The sequence below is a fragment of the Trichosurus vulpecula genome, chromosome 3, assembly GCF_011100635.1.
Source record: "Trichosurus vulpecula isolate mTriVul1 chromosome 3, mTriVul1.pri, whole genome shotgun sequence".
Taxonomy (NCBI): Eukaryota; Metazoa; Chordata; class Mammalia; order Diprotodontia; family Phalangeridae; genus Trichosurus; species Trichosurus vulpecula.
Genome location: NC_050575.1, coordinates 212,765,287 through 212,783,460, shown reverse-complemented (window position 1 = coordinate 212,783,460; position 18,174 = coordinate 212,765,287). Strand labels below are relative to the sequence as shown.

The 18,174-nt window shown below is 41.9% G+C and overlaps 1 protein-coding gene across 1 annotated transcript in view; it reads right to left on the bottom strand.

The window, feature by feature from the left end:
• Positions 1-18,174, bottom strand: part of PLB1 (phospholipase B1) — a 191,756-nt gene that overhangs the window by 142,922 nt on the left and 30,660 nt on the right. Inside the window, 4 exon segments of the mRNA XM_036749921.1 lie at positions 4,756-4,819; positions 6,830-6,904; positions 9,769-9,840; positions 17,303-17,374. Of these exon segments, the coding sequence (XP_036605816.1) occupies positions 4,756-4,819; positions 6,830-6,904; positions 9,769-9,840; positions 17,303-17,374 (283 nt within the window).

Below are 18,174 nucleotides of genomic sequence, written 5' to 3'. Positions count from 1 at the left end.
ATAAGTCACTTAAACTTTCCAAACATAGTTTACTCATTTATAGAATGGGTGTACTGATTGTACCTACTGAGAGGACTAAATAATATATGGCATGTGAAATGCTTTGTAAGCCTTAAAAGAAATGTAACTATTCACATGAGGAAAGGGCACCTAGGTGGCACCATAGTGCAGAGTGCCAGGCCTAGAGTCAGGAAGACTCATCTTCCTGAGTTCAAATCTGGCCTCAAACACTAGCTGGCTGACCCTGGGCAAGTCTCTTAACCCTCTTTGCCTCAGTTTCCTCATCTGTAAAATGAGCTGGAGAAGGAAATGACAAACTATTGTAATATCTTTTCCAGGAAAACCCAAAATGGGGTCATGCAGAGTTGGATATGACTGAAACAACTGACCAAAAACAAACATAGACATGAGAAAACTAAGGTCCAGACAGAGGAAGTAATTTGCAAAGTAAGGAATTAGGTTAAATTAGAGTCAAATTCAAACTGACTTGCCCAGGATCACACAACTAAGAAATATCTGAGCGAAGACGTGAACTCATGAAGATGAGTCTTCTTGACTCCAGGCCTGGTGTTCTATCCACTTAGCCTCCTAGCTGCCCTACTTAAAACTTAGCCCTTCTAATACCAAATTCAATGCTCATTTTACTATATCACATTGGCACCTTAGTACAAGACTAAGCAAAAAGCTAACTTCAAATGACGACATGGTCAAGGGTGCTGCCGAGTACCACTGTGTACCCAATCTTGACAGTCATGCCTTCACTCATTGCTGATAAAAGATATCACATTTATCTGTGGCAAAAGAATGAAATGGGCTAGGGAAATTCAGTGTGTTCCTTTCACCATGGCTTATCTGGACAGGCTTCTAGATTTAGATTTAACAGACACGTGTGTGCCTGGCACTGTGCTAAGTGCTTTCCAAATATCATCATTCAAATATTTCATTCAATCTTCACAACTACTGTGGGAGATAACTACCATTAGTAAAGAGTAGGAAAAGGAGGCAAACTGGTTAAGTTATTTTCCCAGGGTCATGCAGCAACTGTCTGAGGACAAACTGGAACTTGGGGAAGCAAGATGGCTCCTGTCATTCATATTAAGATGGTCCCCAACAAATGAGATAGTTGTTACACTCTGTTCCTGTGTCCCAGTCGTCGTGACCAGACAGACCTAAATGTGTCCAGCTATTTATTCTCCCAACACCTGTCACCATAGTATCTCCTATCTTCAAGTACTGAGATTTCTCTTTCATTTTATATGGTCAAATATCAGTAATCTTCAGGGTCAGATAAAAAAAGAGGCTCTTATCTTATCTGAGGGAAAATGCCAGTTAAGTAAAGACCTGGCCTTGAAATTTACTTTTGTCATCTTGTAACACAGATGATCTGGGTAGGCATCCAAAGCTTACTTTCAGGGCAATAAGATTAGAAGAGGTATGACAACAATTGAGTCAAAGAGTATCACTTACTAAATCACTGGGACAATGGAGAACTATCTCCACATGAAGGTCTCAATGCTTTAAGTCCTATCAAATGAGATAATATCTATAAAGCCCTTAGCACAGTACCTAGAAATAGTAGCTGCTAATAAATGTATATTCCTTTCCCTCTTGCACTCCCAACCCCCCTTTTTCCTCAAGGCAAGATAGCAGAGTTACTGGACCTAGAGTATAAATCCTACCTCTAACATTTAGCCTCTAACATATGGCTTTATCAAGAACACATAATGTCCCTCTTCCTCATTTATCTCCCAGGATAATGTAAGCTCCTGGAAGATGAGGGGCCCATCTTCAATTTCTTCTGTATTGCCCATACCCAACCCCCAGACAGGTGACATAACAAGAACTCAATAACTATTTGTTCAATTAAGAAATGAATGAACAAATTCATGAATGCCCGATAAAGGCTGAGTTGGCCTACAGGGGCCAACCCAAAGAGCATGCTCTGAGTTGATATTCCTGGCTGTAGCTGTATTAAGTACTGGGGTTTACTTGTAACCATATGCCACTCTGGGCTAAGGGGCTTTTTTTGAAATGATAAACAACCCAACTGTGGAGTCAGAAGAGTTGGTAAACAGTAGATATTCAAAGGGGTGTCACTAGCCCCAATCCCTCTCTTTTCCTTTCCAACTACCAATCAAGTCAGGACTGTTTTGAACTGCTTCTCAACATCGGGGTAGAGTAGGGAAAAGAGTGCCATTATCTTTGATCCCCACCCCAACTACCTTATGGCAATGAACACATGGTTTCAAAAACATATATCTTGCCTAGGCAAACCTAAGCCTGGGTTTGGACTGCTAATTTTATATTTGCTCTTTCTTGACTTTAGGCAAACAAGTATTCTGAGATGATTGTGTCCAGGTCTGAAGGCAGTTAAGAGCTTGAGAGGTCCAGAGGCCTTGGGTCCCATTGGGTTGGAGCTAGATGGTGGCAGAGGAAACCTCTACTGTAAAGAACCATTAACAAAAGGATTGGCCTAAGCCAAGTTGTTTTTTACCAGCAAACGTGTATCAGGAGTTGTTTGGACAGTATAGACCTGAGCTGAAATTGAAAATTCCTACTTAGCAGTGATGAAAGCTGCATACAAGAATATAAAGTTCTCAAGAGGTTTAAATATCAGCCTCCTGACTGATGGTAAAAGCAGTCATAAGTTCAGTTATGGAACCCTATTCTGTTAACGTATGCTTGTTAGTTTTTTATGTTTAGCCTTTCTTAGATATATGTGTGTATATATATCTATGTGTATGTGTCTGTGTGTGGAAATAAATTGCCCAGGCCATACCTCAGCAATATGGTATACCGAATATCATTTTTACTTCTCTTTTTGGGAAAACACTTAGGTATAAGCATAGTAGAAAAGGTAAGTAAAATTTTCCCCCAGGGAACCAGGATGGGGATTTAATGAGCCAAAGAATGGGAGTCTAACACCCTCTCTTCCCCTTTTAATTGAGGGTTAGACTTTCCAGGACTGCACCTGATCCAACAACATGACTGGATCCAGAGCAGAGAAGCCCTCAGGGTGGAGAAGAGGGTATTTTATTGCAGTACCTCTGCCCCAAGGGCCCAGCAGCAATTCCCCAAGGTAAGAAATGAAGAATTCTCTAATTTCCTAAGAGTGAGCTTAGTAGCCTATGGAATGCAGTCTGAAGATGTCCCATGGGCCAACATTTAATGGTGTGTGGGTGGGTTGCCATGACTGTGCTCTCTTGTCCTTGTCCCTCTCTTGCTCCATGAAGGAAAATAAATTCCTCTCAGCCTTCACAGATCACCAAACCTATCATATCTACTACCAACAGAAGGCACTAAAAATGACCCATCTGCAAAAAATAGATGCTTTATTGCCATGTGGGCTCCATGATTACACTCTACTCATGAGCTCTGGCGGTGGTTATGGGATTGGACTGAGCAGGTCACTTTAAGATTACTTTGGCTTTCGTGATCCCACAGACTAGGCTAACATGGCTAGCTCCTTATGGGTCTGGACCTGGACTTCTCCTTGTATTCCCCACACCTAGCCAACTGCCCTATAGATGGTGAATGGTTATCGATTGATAAGGATTTCTCACTTTCTCCTTAATAATAGTAGCCAGCTTGGCAAAATGCTTTGGAGATTTTATTTCATTTGATCTCTGCAACATCACTAGGAGTGAGGTATTATTATTTTCTTCATTTTGCAGATGGGGGAACTGAAATTCAGAGAGATTATGTGACTTACCCAAGCTCATATGGCTAGTAAGAACCTGAGCAAGACTAAAGCTCAACATTCAGACTACTGACTCCACATCTAGCACTCTATCCACTGAGTCACCTAGTTTTTCCTATAAAATGCAAGATTCGAAAGATGACCTCTAGTGGCTCTGCATGCTCTAACATCCTAGAAACTAGAAGGATCGAACACTTTGCTGCCTCAATCAGGTTAAAATGTGATTGGCAAATATTTAACAAAATAACAAAAATGCAACAGAATATAGATAATGTTAACATGTAGTTTTCTAAGTCAATTATGCAGCCCACAGAGATCCTTATGCATGTTAGCATTTCTATTTACTTTTGACATTGATGCTAAATGTTATTGAGACAACTCTCTAGCATTACAATTAAAGAATAACTCAACCAGTGGTTGAAAAAATCAATAACGGTCTTGGAGAAAAAACAATGAAACATAACTCTTTTCCCAGCAGAGAGAGAGGAGATGACTGGAGGAGAATGTTGTCAGCTTTGGGAGTGGGAGAGGAATCACAGCAGTTGGTATTTTTGTTATATTGTTAGGAAGGAGGGTTTAATCTAGGGGTGGGGAAGGATTATTGTTGGTGGTTTTTCTCCAGAAATAATTTTTGTGCAAAAACAGGGGGATCAGTAAAAGCCATTGCAATCTAATCCAGACTATACAGAATTGAAAAAGAAAAAAAAAACGTTTAAAGTGCTTTGCCAACCTTAAAGAGCTATATAAATATGAGTTGTTATTAGCATCCAGAGACAGAGGAGTAGAACAGAATGCTGGATCTGGAGTCCAAGGACCTAGGGTTCATTCAAGGCCCAACTCTACCATTTGTTATCTGGGTAACTTTGGGAAAGTTGCCTTTGTGGGTCTCAGCTTCTTTATTTATAAAATGATGACTTATCCCGAGGTCCCTTCTACCTCCAAATCTATGATCTTATTATTATCACTCCTGAATATGGAAAGGGCTAGTTTTGGTTACATAATTCAGTTTTAGGTTTCTAAAGTGTTTAAAAAATACTTTCCAGAGATGTATTTACCTGAAGTGGGCACCACATCTGAGGGATCCACATCAGGACATAGAAATTCTGTTCCTTCTCCCACCTGAAATGACCAAAAACATTTGTGATTAACCAAATGCAATGACTTTAAATATTCACTTTAGGGAGGGACATAGAGGTTTTCCTATTTGGGACCACGACTTCCAACGGCTATACGAATGAACTCAGGTTTATGGGCTGGTAGAACAAAACAAATCAGGCTCTGGGGAGGAAAAAAGAAACCATAGAAAGTCTGGCTCACTGGAAAATGTATTCTTTCGTGTTTCAGGTTTCTCTCCTCAACAGATGATTCATTATTCCCATGTTATTTTCCAGGATGGGGAAATTTGTGTGAGCCAAAGGGCTTGTAGAGCCTATCTTCAAGGCTAATTTCAAATACATTCCAGATTCCAACACTTGGCTGAAGTAAGTATCACTCTAGTTCTAAATAACAAGGTCTGGTGAGGTTCCAGTCTGGCTACAAATAGGGCCAGGCTACCTTTGGGGATAAAGTCCTACTGTGTAGAGGCACATCTTAGGATGGCCCTCTAGGATAATAGCACTACTTACTGAATGAGAGTGAATGAGAAGGGCTACCAAGGGGCTCCATGAGGCCAGAACAAGGAAAGTAGACTAAGAATAATTGTATAGCTATTCTATTTCAGAGTGATGGCCATCTTCAGACAGGAAAGCCTGAGAACAATGGGTATTACAAGAACAGAGGTAGGGAAAGGGTGGCCGCCAGGCCACAAAGCTGGTGAGGTGGAAGCACTCTGAAACTCAAGCATATCTCCATTGGGGTAAAGGAGAAAAAGCATTGGACTCAGCCTGAGTCACAGGACCTGGGTCAGAATCCCACCTCTGCTCCTCGCAGCCTGTGTTCCCTTGGACAAGTAATTTCATTTCTCAGGCCTCACTGTTCTCATCTGTAAAATGAGGGGGTTTGGACTAGACGCCCTCTCAAGGTTGTTTCTGGATCAGTATCAACCACCCTAGGAACCATGAGGCATCACTAGGGCTTCATTTTAAATGTCAATGTGATATCCTAGAAAGAGCTTAGACTTCAAGACAAAAGCTGCATCTGACACCGGACTTCACTAGGCATGGTTGACATGGTCAAGTTTCCTCATGTGTAGAAAAGGGAGTTAGGCAGTTTTTATTCAGGGATATGCTGGAGTCAACTTGAGCGGGATGTTTTAAGAGCTGATTGTCAAATTTTCGTTTTTAGCGTTTAAGTCTCAGAAACTGTCAAATGCTATAAATAAAGGATTGAACTGTTGTTTTGTTCATTGTAGACTTAAGAAGGGGATGGAGAAAACTTGAATAACATTGATTCTGAATATACTCCCCCACAACACAAGCACAGCACATCCCCATACTTGTCCTACCTACTTTACAATTATTATGATGAAATAGCTTTGCAAATCTGAGTTAGATAAAACTAGTTTAAGGATTCTTTATTTTGTCATGGACACCTTTGGTAGTCTGATGGTCAGAAGAAAATTTTTAATGGAAAGAAATGCGAAACTTCAGTTGGAGGTTTGTGAAAATGAAGATGTCATTTTTTCCCATCCAAATTCACAGACATCCCCCCAATATATATCCATAGACCACCCTCCCAATTCAGTTTAAGCTTTTCATTTTACAGAAGAGAGAAAGAAAACCTAGAGAGGAAAAGTAGCCTGCCAAAGTTGATATGCCTTTCACTTTCAGGCCTCACTCTACCACCATGGTGTCGACTCAGGAGTTCTAGGTCTATACAGAATTTGTGTATTTGTTGTTGTGGTTCAGTCATGTTTCAGTTGTGTCCAACTCTTCATGACACCATTTGAGGTTTTCTTGAGCAAAGACACTGGAGTGGTTTGCCATTTCTTTCTCCAGCTCATTTTACGGATGAGGAAACTGAGACAAGCAGGGTTAAGTGAGTTGCCCAGGGTTGCATAGCTAGTAAATGTCTGAGGTTGTTTGAACTAATGAAGATGAGTCTTCCTGATTCCAAGCCCAATGACCTATCTACTACACCATGTAGCTGCCCCATTTGTATATTTACAAGTAAAAAAAGAGTTTTTACTACCTCAGACATCCTGGTGATTTTCGGTGAGACAGGGAAGAAATCACTATTTTTGTAGGTGAATAGATAGGGATGCTCCTGTAGAAAGAAAGCAACATAAGTTATGACAATAACCCAAGACTAAGGGTAAACCTGATAGGTATTAACCTTTATCATGCAACACAACTCCTTGTCAACTGTGGAATTATATGCAACATCCTTTGGTTGATGAATGAAACTCTCACTGGCTCCTCTTCCACAGTGGCCATCAATTCTCTTGGGAAGAAAGCTTCACATTTACTCTTCTTGGTGCCCTGTCTATCTTGGGTGCAGGGAGAACATTCTCTCTAGGTAGTGAATGAACCTCTTTCAATTTTTCTATGTGACCCTCCATAGACTAATAGGCTGAATAAAGTCTTCTATCTGTCATCATTACAGATTTCTTTTCCTATCCCATTGAATAGCACAGTATCCTGATGCTTCTGAAGGACATGGGACTATGGCACCTAGTGTTTAGAAAACATTGGGTTTCCCTATCTACCCTCTCAGCCCTGCCCAATGAGTCTTCTGGGATAGCTGTTGGCTATCCTTCTTTAGTTAAATTTCCAACTTTCCAGATGTAGTAACCTGGGCAAGTTTGTTTATTGTAAATTTTTACTGATTCTCCCGAAAGTGACTGACTAGAGGTATGACACTAGTTGTAGATTGGTTGGTTGTTTTCATTTTTTTTTTGTTAAGTTTTTTTCAACTTTACCTCCACAGTATCGTTTAAAAACATTTTTATTAGTATATTTTCTTTTTCTGTCACATTCATTTACAAAAATATCTTTTCTCTCTCCTCCTAGAGCTTCGTCCTTTGTAACAAAGAATTTTTAAAAAGGGGAAAAGCAGTTCAGCAAAACTAACTAAAAGACAAGTCTGATACAATATGTAGTGTTCCACACCCACCTCTACAAAGAAGGGAGTTAGTTGAATCCTCAACTTTTTCTTTGAGGTCAGGCTTTGTCATCATAACTTCATAGAATTCAGTTTCTGTCCCACCAGTTGCAAATGACAACAACAATAAATTATACAGCTCTTACTATGTGCCAGGCACTATGCTAAGTGTTTTTGAAATATTATTTCGCTTCATCCTGGGAGGTAGGTGCTATTATTTTTCTCCATTTTAGAGATGTGGAAACTGAGGCAAACAGGGGTTAAGTGCCTTGGCCAGGGTCACACAGCTAGTGTCTGAGGCCAGATTTGGACTGAGTGACAGAATAAGTCCCACCATTCAATCCGCCATACCACCTAGCTAAATAGTGGCAAACGTTTTATCTAGCTGAGCCTCTGCTAAGGTGAGGAGGATATCTGCAAATATCTTGGGCGAATTTCTTAATTTCTCTGACTCCCTCTGCTATAAAGCTACAGCCTGTGTTAGCCTTATGTTAGGGCTGGTCCAGCCAAGTTCTAGGTGATCTGAGAACTTGGACACTGCTTCCTTCTAAGAGACTTAATTATTTGATGAATAAGAAGTGGTAGGCAAGTTCTAATGGAAAACATGAACATCATGCATTAATAAATGTGAAGCATTAATACTATTAACCAATGGGGCTTGTGGGAGACTATGAACATGGAGATAGATGCTGGTGTAAACTTGATGCTCAGAAAGCCTGAGGCCTGAGGAGGGTGGGAGTAGAGATGGTCAACTCTTTGGTGTGGCTATGCTCAGCTGAAGAAAGTTCATCAGCCAGGATAGGGTTTATTTGTCAGAATCAAATGGGTGTTATAGTCACAGATGTAGAAGAAATAATATATTCAAAATGAAAGTAGCCAGGAGAATTGTGTCTCCCAAAGCCAAACGCTCAGAACAAGACAGGAGAGGTAGGTCAATGTGAAGGGCTCTATTTTACATACTATGAAACTAAGGCCATGAGGCCAAGTTTAGAGCATCATTTGGCCTGCAGATGACTCCTAGCCAAGACTGCTACACTATCATGGGAGTTACTTTAACTTCACAGTGATAGGACATTGTCATCGTTCATTTGTCGTGACCCTAGACCTCCACTCTAATGACTCATTTTGGCATGGATAAAGAGCTTTGGATTCTTCAAGGTCATGACGGTGGAGTGCAATCACTCATCCAAGCTGGCAAAGCTCCAAAGACAGGCAAGATTATAGACCTGATGTCCATCATCCTAGGACCAGTCTTACTAAGCATGGAGAAGCTCATCATTGGATCAGCAAACAGTAGTGGCTGTTTGGGTCACAGCAATTCTTGAAAGCCTTCTACTAGAACACAGAAGATATGTAATCTCTGCAGGAAAGGAGACCCACACTGACAAAATCATAGGTCACCTAAGTGCTCAAAAATCTGCATGAACAGTGGATCAGCATGAAAATATCCATTTTATAGACTGAGATACTGAGGTTCCAAGCAAAGAACTGACTTCTTTAGTGCTTCATCTACTCTTCAGGGACCAGGTCTGCAGTTACCATAAGTCTCTCTGCTTCTCAGCTTTAAAAAAAAAACACATCAAACTCACATCCTCAAATTGTCTCACCCTCCTGACCACACAACAGCCAGCCCTTCACTTCCTCTTCTTCTGCCTAGAGCAAAAGGTTGGGAACTAACCTACTCTCACAAGGGTCTGGGCCCTGGGCAGATAGCATGGGGAAGCACATGAAAGTAGAAATGAGTTCTACTGGCTCTGTTCATCATCTCTCCCTCCTGGTACGAAAGTGGAAGGAACCTAAAGGGTTAAAAGTCCCTGGGTTGAGAGAGGCTTTTATAAAGTCATTTTTGGTGTTGAAGAGAATAGAACCAGATAAAATAGTGAACTGCAGGGCATTAGTGGGGGAAACAGACCAGCCAGACACAGAACTGCCTTGCTATTGGTGACTACAAAGCTCATTTGGTATAGACACACGCAACCATTCCAAAGCATCAAGAACATTCCCCACCCCATCTTAGCCCTGCCTACCTGGGTAGGACAGTTCACTGAAATTCCTTGTCCTGCTGGGAATAATTCTTCCTTCCTTCCGGTTGGATCCATCTGGAAAACAAAGTAACATGGAAGGTTCTTCTCATGAGTTTTTTAGTCATGACACCAAAGGGGAAACACACCCATATTCTATGACTGCATTGGTTGATCCATTCAAAGCCTAGTGTATCTATTCGCCAATGTTGTCCTTTCCTCTTCTGACTCTGTATATTTGGGCATGCTATCCCTCATTTTATGTAATTCTTGAATAGTTACAGTGTTTTCTTCCTATTAGTGAATCGACCAGCATTTATGAAGCACCTACTATGCCTTGTAAGGTTATTTTGCAGTAAGTTTTATCTCCCTGCTACAATGTAAGTTCCTTGGGGGCAGGGGCTTTTCAGCTTTTGCTTATGGAAGTCCCAGCACCCGCAGTGCCTGGAACATTGTTGGTTATTGCTGATGATGAAGGAAATGGCAAACCACTGCAGTATCTCTGGGAAGGAAACCTCCATGATAACTTGTTGCCTTCCTTCAAGGTCACAATCAAGCGTTACCCCTTCCATGAAACCATGCCAGATTTCCCAAACTAGAGAAGATCTCTCCCTCCCTGGTTTCTCTTGCCTCTACATTTGATGTCCCCTATGAATTTGTCTCTTTCCAACTTACCTTGTATTTGTCTAACCACCTGCCATTTTAGGCCTTGCACCCGCCATCACACAGCATAATGTACTGCATGGAGTAGGTTCTTCATGGTTGAATTGAACTGAATTGAGCTTCTCTGTTTACAGAAAGCTGGGACCGTAACTAAAACCACCATGTGCAAATCAGGGAAAGGGTTAAAACTCATGACCTTGAAGATCCTGTACCCATCCCTCTTGTATCCAGTCTGTGAATCATCGAAGTCCTTGGTGCTTTCTTCTTCCATCTTCCTGATGGAATTTTGGGCATTTCACAGAAGATTAGCTCTTCCACAGGGAAGAGAAAGGAAAACAAAATGATGTGGAGGGGCCTGAATGAGCTGCATGATTTCCATCTAGTATTCTAATAAGCATACTTTAGTAATTATTTTGTATTATTTTGTATAGACTTTGTATTTACTTACTTGGATGTGTCACATTCCCTAGTAGAATGTAAACTCACTGAGGGCATGGACTGTTCTATTTATCGGGTTTTTTTGTCCCTAAAGCAGGGGTACCTAATATGCAGTCAAAACTTGTTTTTTTTTAATTAATGTTTGATAACTTTTTCAATATAATTGTGTGCAGTTCCAACCACATTGTGTGATGACTAACTTTGACAGACTTGGTTCTTCTCAGCAATATAAGGTTCAAAGACAGCTCCAAAGGACTCATGTTGGAGAGAGCTATCTACATCCAGAGAAAGAACTGTGGAGACTGAATGCGGGTTGAGGCAAACTGTTTCTTCTCCTTTTATTTTCTTATGTTTTTTGTTTTAGTTTTTTTTGGTTTTGTTTCTTTCTCATGATTCATTTCATTGGTCATAATTCTTTACAACTTGACTATGATATAAGTTCAATGAGAAGTTATATGTAGAAGATATATCAGATTCCATGCTGTCTTGGGGAGGGAGGCAGAGAGGTGGGAAGAAAATCTGTAACTCAAAATCATGTGGAACTGAGTATTGTGAACTAAAAATAAAAAATCTTAATTTAAAAAGAACAAAAAAACCTTGTTTTTTTAAAATAAATATTTGATAAACTTTTTCAATATAACTAATTTCCTTTACAATACCGTATACTTTATTTTATGCATCTAAAAGCATTATTCTGAGGAGTCCATAGGCTTTCCGAGACTGCCCAAGGAGGCCAAGACACACACAAAAAGGTTAAAAACCCCTGTTCTGGGGTATAGCACAATGCTTTAAAAGGCACATAGTAGGTGCTTAATAATTATTTGGTGAATTGAATTTTGTCCCTAGTTCCTTTTATTTTCTCTACATATGCCAATAAATTTTTTATCTCACCCAGGTGCATAATTCCCACCCTCCCAAGGACAAGGACATTTCCTGGGCCAAGTCACTGGTGTATCAGTAGGACCTTCTACCTGTTCTTCCTTTCATTTTTCTGTTTAGTCACTCTAGTCTTAGGCAGAACCAAGTTCTTCAAGAGTAGCTTATCATATCTTAACATGGCACCTATGTTCCAGTAAATGAGGAGAAAGGCAAGAGAACTTTAACCTTCTTCTCATTAGCCATTAAGCACCTGATTAGGAGGGGAGCCAATTAATGGAGTTCTGATCATGTCACCCCCAGAGGAATGACAGCAGCCCAAAGCAAGGGATGGAGGAAGGAAAAAACATTGTATCCTTCATGTGACCCAAGACCTACTCGTCTTCTAAATGTACCAAGGCCAGGCTGTTCTTTAGGGCAATCAGGGGCAAGACCAATGCATAGTGTACTGAAGGGAGGTTCTTATTGTTGCCATGTTTGTTACGGTGCACAGCCTGGATTTGAAGAGGATCAGGGGAGCATAAGATTTAGAGTTGAAAGGGCTCTTACTCAACCAGCTAATGACCTAGTTTAAACCCCTCATTTTAAGAGTATGACAACTCAGGACCCAAAAGGGGAAGAAACTGGTGTAAAATCTTTCTGAAAAGAGTCCTTGCTAGTCCATTATTTGACTTCAACCTTCTGAGAAATAAGGAAGGGGTGTATCATTGGGAGTGGTAAAGTGGTATTGCGAAAAAAATATTTGACTTTTAAGAAAGACTTGAGTTCAAGTCCTGGCTGTCATTTTCTAGCTATGGGGTCTTAGGTAAGCTATTTTATATATTGTCACAACAGTCAAACGATAATACATATGAAACAAAGTCATATATGTAATACCATGAAACAAGATCATATATTGGAAGGAGTGTGCAGGAAAAACTTGGTTCTGCTCACGAGAGCCAATTAAGTTGTCAGAATTAGCATTTACACCACAGAAACTGGCAAATGTTATAAATCAGGGCTTATTCTTTTGTTTCATTGGTTGTTTAACACCTAAGAAAGTGATGGAGAAAAAGCCAATGTAAATTAAACCAAAAAGTGTCCTGAGTAGTTTTTTTGAGAGCCAGTAAACATTTACCAGTACTCTCCTGTGGACAGAGCTGTATAAAACTGAGCTATTATCATTCCTAATGGATGGTTGCGGACACTGAGACATAATGAGATTAAGTGATTCAGCCCAAATTTTAATTAATGGTAGAATTAGAGTAATAAACCAGGCCTCATGGGTAGCACAGGGTAGTAGAAAGAATACTTGTCTCTGGAGTTGGAGGATCAGAATTAAAATCCTGCCTCTGACCTTTACTACAGGTGTGCCCTTGGGCAATTCACTTAACCTCATTGGCCTTCAAGTTTCCTCCTACATAAAATGAAGGGTTTGGATTAGGTAGTTTCTAAACTCATCTATCTAAATCTGTAATTCTATGAACTGGAATTACAGTAACTGTCCAGTGGCTTTTCCGTTCGGCTTCCCTGCCTTAAATTTCTCACCCAGTTGGCTATGGTCTGGCAAGTGGTAGGAAAATGGGGGTGGGGTGGGGATGAAGAAGAGGGAGGCTGGCTGAGACTTGAGTCGAGACTTTTGCCATGGGATACTCAGACTTGTAAGGGAGGTTGACTTTTACCTTAGTTGTAAACTGAATTTAAGTAGTCTTGGGAAGCCTCCTCTCCCCCAAATTCATCACCTAACTTAATAACCAGTATTACGATGGCTCCCTCCCCAGAGGCCCTGTGGGAAATGAAAGAACTTATACAAGATTGGGAGGACAGTTCCTGGGGACAAGTGGTAGTTAAGAGTGGGCTAGAACAATCAGCTGTCTGGGATAGACCCTCTGTCACTGTGTGACCCTCAGACTCTCACTGTGGTTTCTTCCTTCTTTCAACACATGTAACGGTCATTTGGTTTGTAGGTGATGTCCCCCCCACCCCAATTATCTCTCTTTTTAGGGTGAGGTCCTGGCCTGAAATTTCAACAGTGTGAGAACCTCCCAGTATGGACTCTTTCTACCCATCTGGATCCATAATTCATCTGTAACTTGTCATCTTAAGAGAGTTTCCTGAGCCACTGAAAGGTTGTGACTGGGCCAGCTAGCAAGACAAAGGCAGGAGCTGAACCCAGGCCTTCATGACTTCTAGGATAGCTTTTAATCCACTGTTTCATGTTGAACTTGCATTTAGTAGTCACTATATAATAAATGTTTATTGAACTAAATTGTTTGTTGAGCAAACAAAGAAGGAGAGAGGCCATTCTAACAGTCATGTAGTAGTCACTATACAATAAATGTCTGTGGAATTAAATTGTTTGTTGAGCAAACAGAGAAGGAAAAGACATTCTAGGCAGAGAGATAGTAACAATACAAGCATAATAGCTAACATTTATCTAGAACTTTAAGGATACCAGACACTTACAAATATTATTTCATTTAATCTCTGTAGCAACTCTAGGAGGTAGCTGCAGTTATTATCCCCATTTTACAGATGAGGAAACTGAGGCTGAGGAAAGATAAGTGAATTGGCCAAGGTCATATAGCTATTAAGTGTCTGAGGCAGGATTTGAACTCAGGCCTTCCTGGCTCCAAGGCTGGTACTGCAGCAAGGTGGATACAATGCTGGGCTGGAGTTGGGAAGACCTGAGTTTGAATACTGCCTTACTACCTGCATGATTCTGGACAAATCATTTAACTTCTATTTACCTCAGTTTCTTCATCTGTAAAGTGGTGATAATAAAGGTAGTTACTTCCCAGAGTTGTGAAGATGAAATGAGATGATTTTGCAAAGCATTTTGTAAACTTTAAAGCAAGCTACTATTATTATTCACTGTAACACCTTGGTACTCAACAACAGGAACAAAGGCTTGGAGTTAAAAAAACAAAAACAAAAACCTTAGAGCATGACTGTAATGTAAGGAACAGTCCACTTTGCCCAGAGCACAAAGGGCTTGGTAGGGAAGAATAGGAGATAAGACTGGAAGGGTAGGATGGTGGCAGGTGGCAGCAGGTCTTGAATGTAGGCAAACAAGTCTGAATTTTGCTTGTAGAAGGAAACAGGGAACCATGAAGGTTTTGGAGGCAGAGGAGGGGCATAAGCATATAAGAGGTACACAGCAAATACCTGATTAATTGACAGAGAGAAAAGAGGAAAAGGAGAAGAAAAAGAAACAGAGGAGAGGGAGAGAGAGAGAAAAGAAAGAGAAGGGGAGAGAGAAAGGAAAGGAGGGGGAAGGGGAGAGAGAGAGAAAAGGAGAGAGGAGAAAAGAAAGAGAGAGGAGGGGAGAGAGAGAGGGAGGAGGGGAGAGAAGGGAAGGGGGGGCGAGAGAGAGAGAGAGAGAGGAGAAAGAGAAAGGGAGGAGAGAGGAGAAAGGTAGAGAGGGAGGGAAAAAATGAGGTAGGAGGTGGGTGGTTTATAGAGCTTGTGATAAGCATCATTAACACTCCTCCCATCCAGGGTGACAGGCAAGGAATAGAGGGCCCGTGACAGGCAGCCCTGGCCTGAGTATTTCAGGGTCACATAGCATGTTAGCAACAGCAGGGTTTTCCTGAGCAGATTTCTCCCTCCAGCCAGGGTCAGTGAGGCCCAACAGAAAAGACTTTGTAAGACAAGCTGCCCCTCCAAACATTTCACCCTAGAAAGAAATCCTACACCTCTCCCAAGGGGCAGTGTGTTTCTCATTTACTCTGGCTGCTTTGGTGGGAACTTTTCTCCCCACTACAAGATTCCCTTCTCAGGCCCCATCCAGGTTGACACATGTCGAAATGCAGCTGTTCCCATCAGTCAGCCGACCACGTCCCTCAGCTAGGAGGAGGGAGGCTTTTCTCTAAACCAAGGGAGAAGAAAAACATGTTTCTGTCACTGGAGTTCTAAAAATAGGGCAGCTTGGAAAGGGGAAAAAAATGGGAACCGGCAGCTCTCTGCCTGAACCTGTAGAATTACAGGGAGGAAGGGGCTTGAAGCAGGCCCTTGAATCCTAGTTAGAAACAGAGACCTCTGACCACAATGCACAGTCCTTGTCAGGAATGGGGGGCACTGAGAGAGGAAGCCTGACAGGCCCAAGAAAGCACCTTCCCCCAGGTATTCAGTCTATGATTCTTTTCCCATATTTGGGAACAGAACAGTTTGGTGGAAAAAAAAAATGGGCTCTGGAGGCCACTACACAGCTAGTAAATGTAGGAGGCTGGATTTAAACTCAGATCCTCCTGACTATGTCAGATAACTCTGGCTACGGTACTGCCTAGTTCTCCTTTGATAGGATCACAAATTCAGAGGTGAAAGGCAACTCAGGGGCCATCTATTTCAACCGATTATTTTACAGAAGAGGAAACTGAGGGAGAGGTTAATTGACTTGCCCAAAGTCACACAAACAGCAAGAGTCAGAGCTGGGATTTGAACCCAGATTCTGTGACTCCCCCACATGGGGCAGCTAGGTGGCACCATAATGCACAGAGCCCCAGGCCAAAAGTCAGGAAGACTTATCTAGCTGAATTCAGATCCAGCCTTGGACACTTACTAGCTGTGCAAATCTGGGCAAGTCACTTAAGCCTGTTTGCCTCACTTTCCACATCTGTAAAATGAGCTGGAGAAGGAAATGGCAAACCACTCCAGTATCCTTGCCAAGAAAACCAGAATTGAGATAAAAAAGAGTCTGAAACACCTGAACAACAACCACAACCACCTCCTGCTAATCTGGGACCACGAATCCCAGCTATTACTTGGGTTCTAGGACAACTGCATAAATGACAGAGCTTATAGGTTCTACTGAACCAAACTGACAAGTGTTCATTAAGCACCTACGTCTCATAAAGGAAACACCTTATGCTGGAATCCTCAGACATAGATCTTTAGATCTGGAAAAGGGACCTAGGAGATCACCTAATAATCCATTCCCTTCATTTTCCAAGTAAGAAACCAGAGGCTCAGAGTTGGTTACTGTGCACAGCTGGCAAATGGCCTACCTAGGAATAGAACGCGGGTTTCTTAGCTCTCATTCCCTTGCTCTGTTCACCTACTCCACTGAGAGATTAAGTGTGTGACATGCTGAGAGATTCTGGGAGGAACAGGCTCGAGACATCCAAAGAAAGATTGCTACTCCATGGGCTGCCTGGCACGAAGCACCAAGGGGACCTTGTCGAACAGATACAGCAAATCATTCCTTGACGTGTGACCCAGAAGGGGTTTGAATGAAGAGAACTATGCTTATGCTAACTCTGAAGTGTAGCTCGGTACTATCACCACTCCCTACCCCCACCCCCAACCTCTAAAAGTCCAGGATTGTCAGAGCACCCAGAGCTGAAAACAGCTTCAGCCAGGGCTTGGGCAGAGTTCCACATGGCACCTCGCCAGGGTCACAGCCTACGGAATGCCCATCTGCTTTCTCAGTAGCAATTAGTGTTAAATTCATTGGGGGCGGGGGCAGAGGAGGTATGGAGTAGCTGTACATTTTCCCCTTCTGGCTCTAGGCCTAGGGCGGATGCCTCTGTCCCCACAACACAGTTCTAGCACGAGAGTGCCAAGAGTGATTATGTCAACTCACCATACCATTCCAGAGACTCAAGGCAAGGGCAGTTGATGACTCGTTCGGGGAGTGGCCAGAAGCTTGCCTACCCTGAAAAAGAACCCATGAGAGATGATACTTCAGACCTTGGGACATACTGATGCTACTGACCCCCCAACTACTCTGAGCTGATTCTCCACTAATGGAAATGTTTCTGCACTAATTCACTTGGACGCGTACCCTACTAGCACATAAGTAAGGGTGCTTTCCCCTGTGACCAACGACCTACATTGTGAAGTTGCTTCCCTGGGGTCAGGGATCTGAGCCGTTTCTATAAAGGAGAGCACATCTATTGTTACCCGTAGAAGGACTAAGATAAAATTCTTGTCCTTCTTACCATGGGGCTCTGAACCACTGAGCTCCCAAACTACTCCCCATGAGGAGGTCGGAAGGGTATACACTGAGCAATAGCTCACAAGGTCTTAGACCCCGTCCGCCTTTTAGCATCTCAGGGAAGAGTTGGATATACAATTTACTAGAAGGACAGATTCTAGATAACCATCCCTATTTAAAGTCCTAAAGGAACCAACCGCAATAAAAAGGCCCGATTTCATGAACAGGCTTATTAAACAGAAGCTTAGTAAATGATTGACTGGTGGCTAAATCTACCACTTAAAATTCTATTGGTCCCAGGCAGCCAAGGAAGTGGGCATTTACCAAGAGCCTCCAGAGATAACTTGTATTTCTGGCACTTTTCTAGAAAATGATTAGAAAGAATGGTGGAAGCTATGAGGGTGAGTGGAAGGAGCACTGAAACATGGAACCACAGAACCCAGGTTTGGATTGCAGTTCTCCCTGCATGACTTTGGACAAGTCATTCACCTATAGGGGTCTTGGTTTTCTCATCTGTC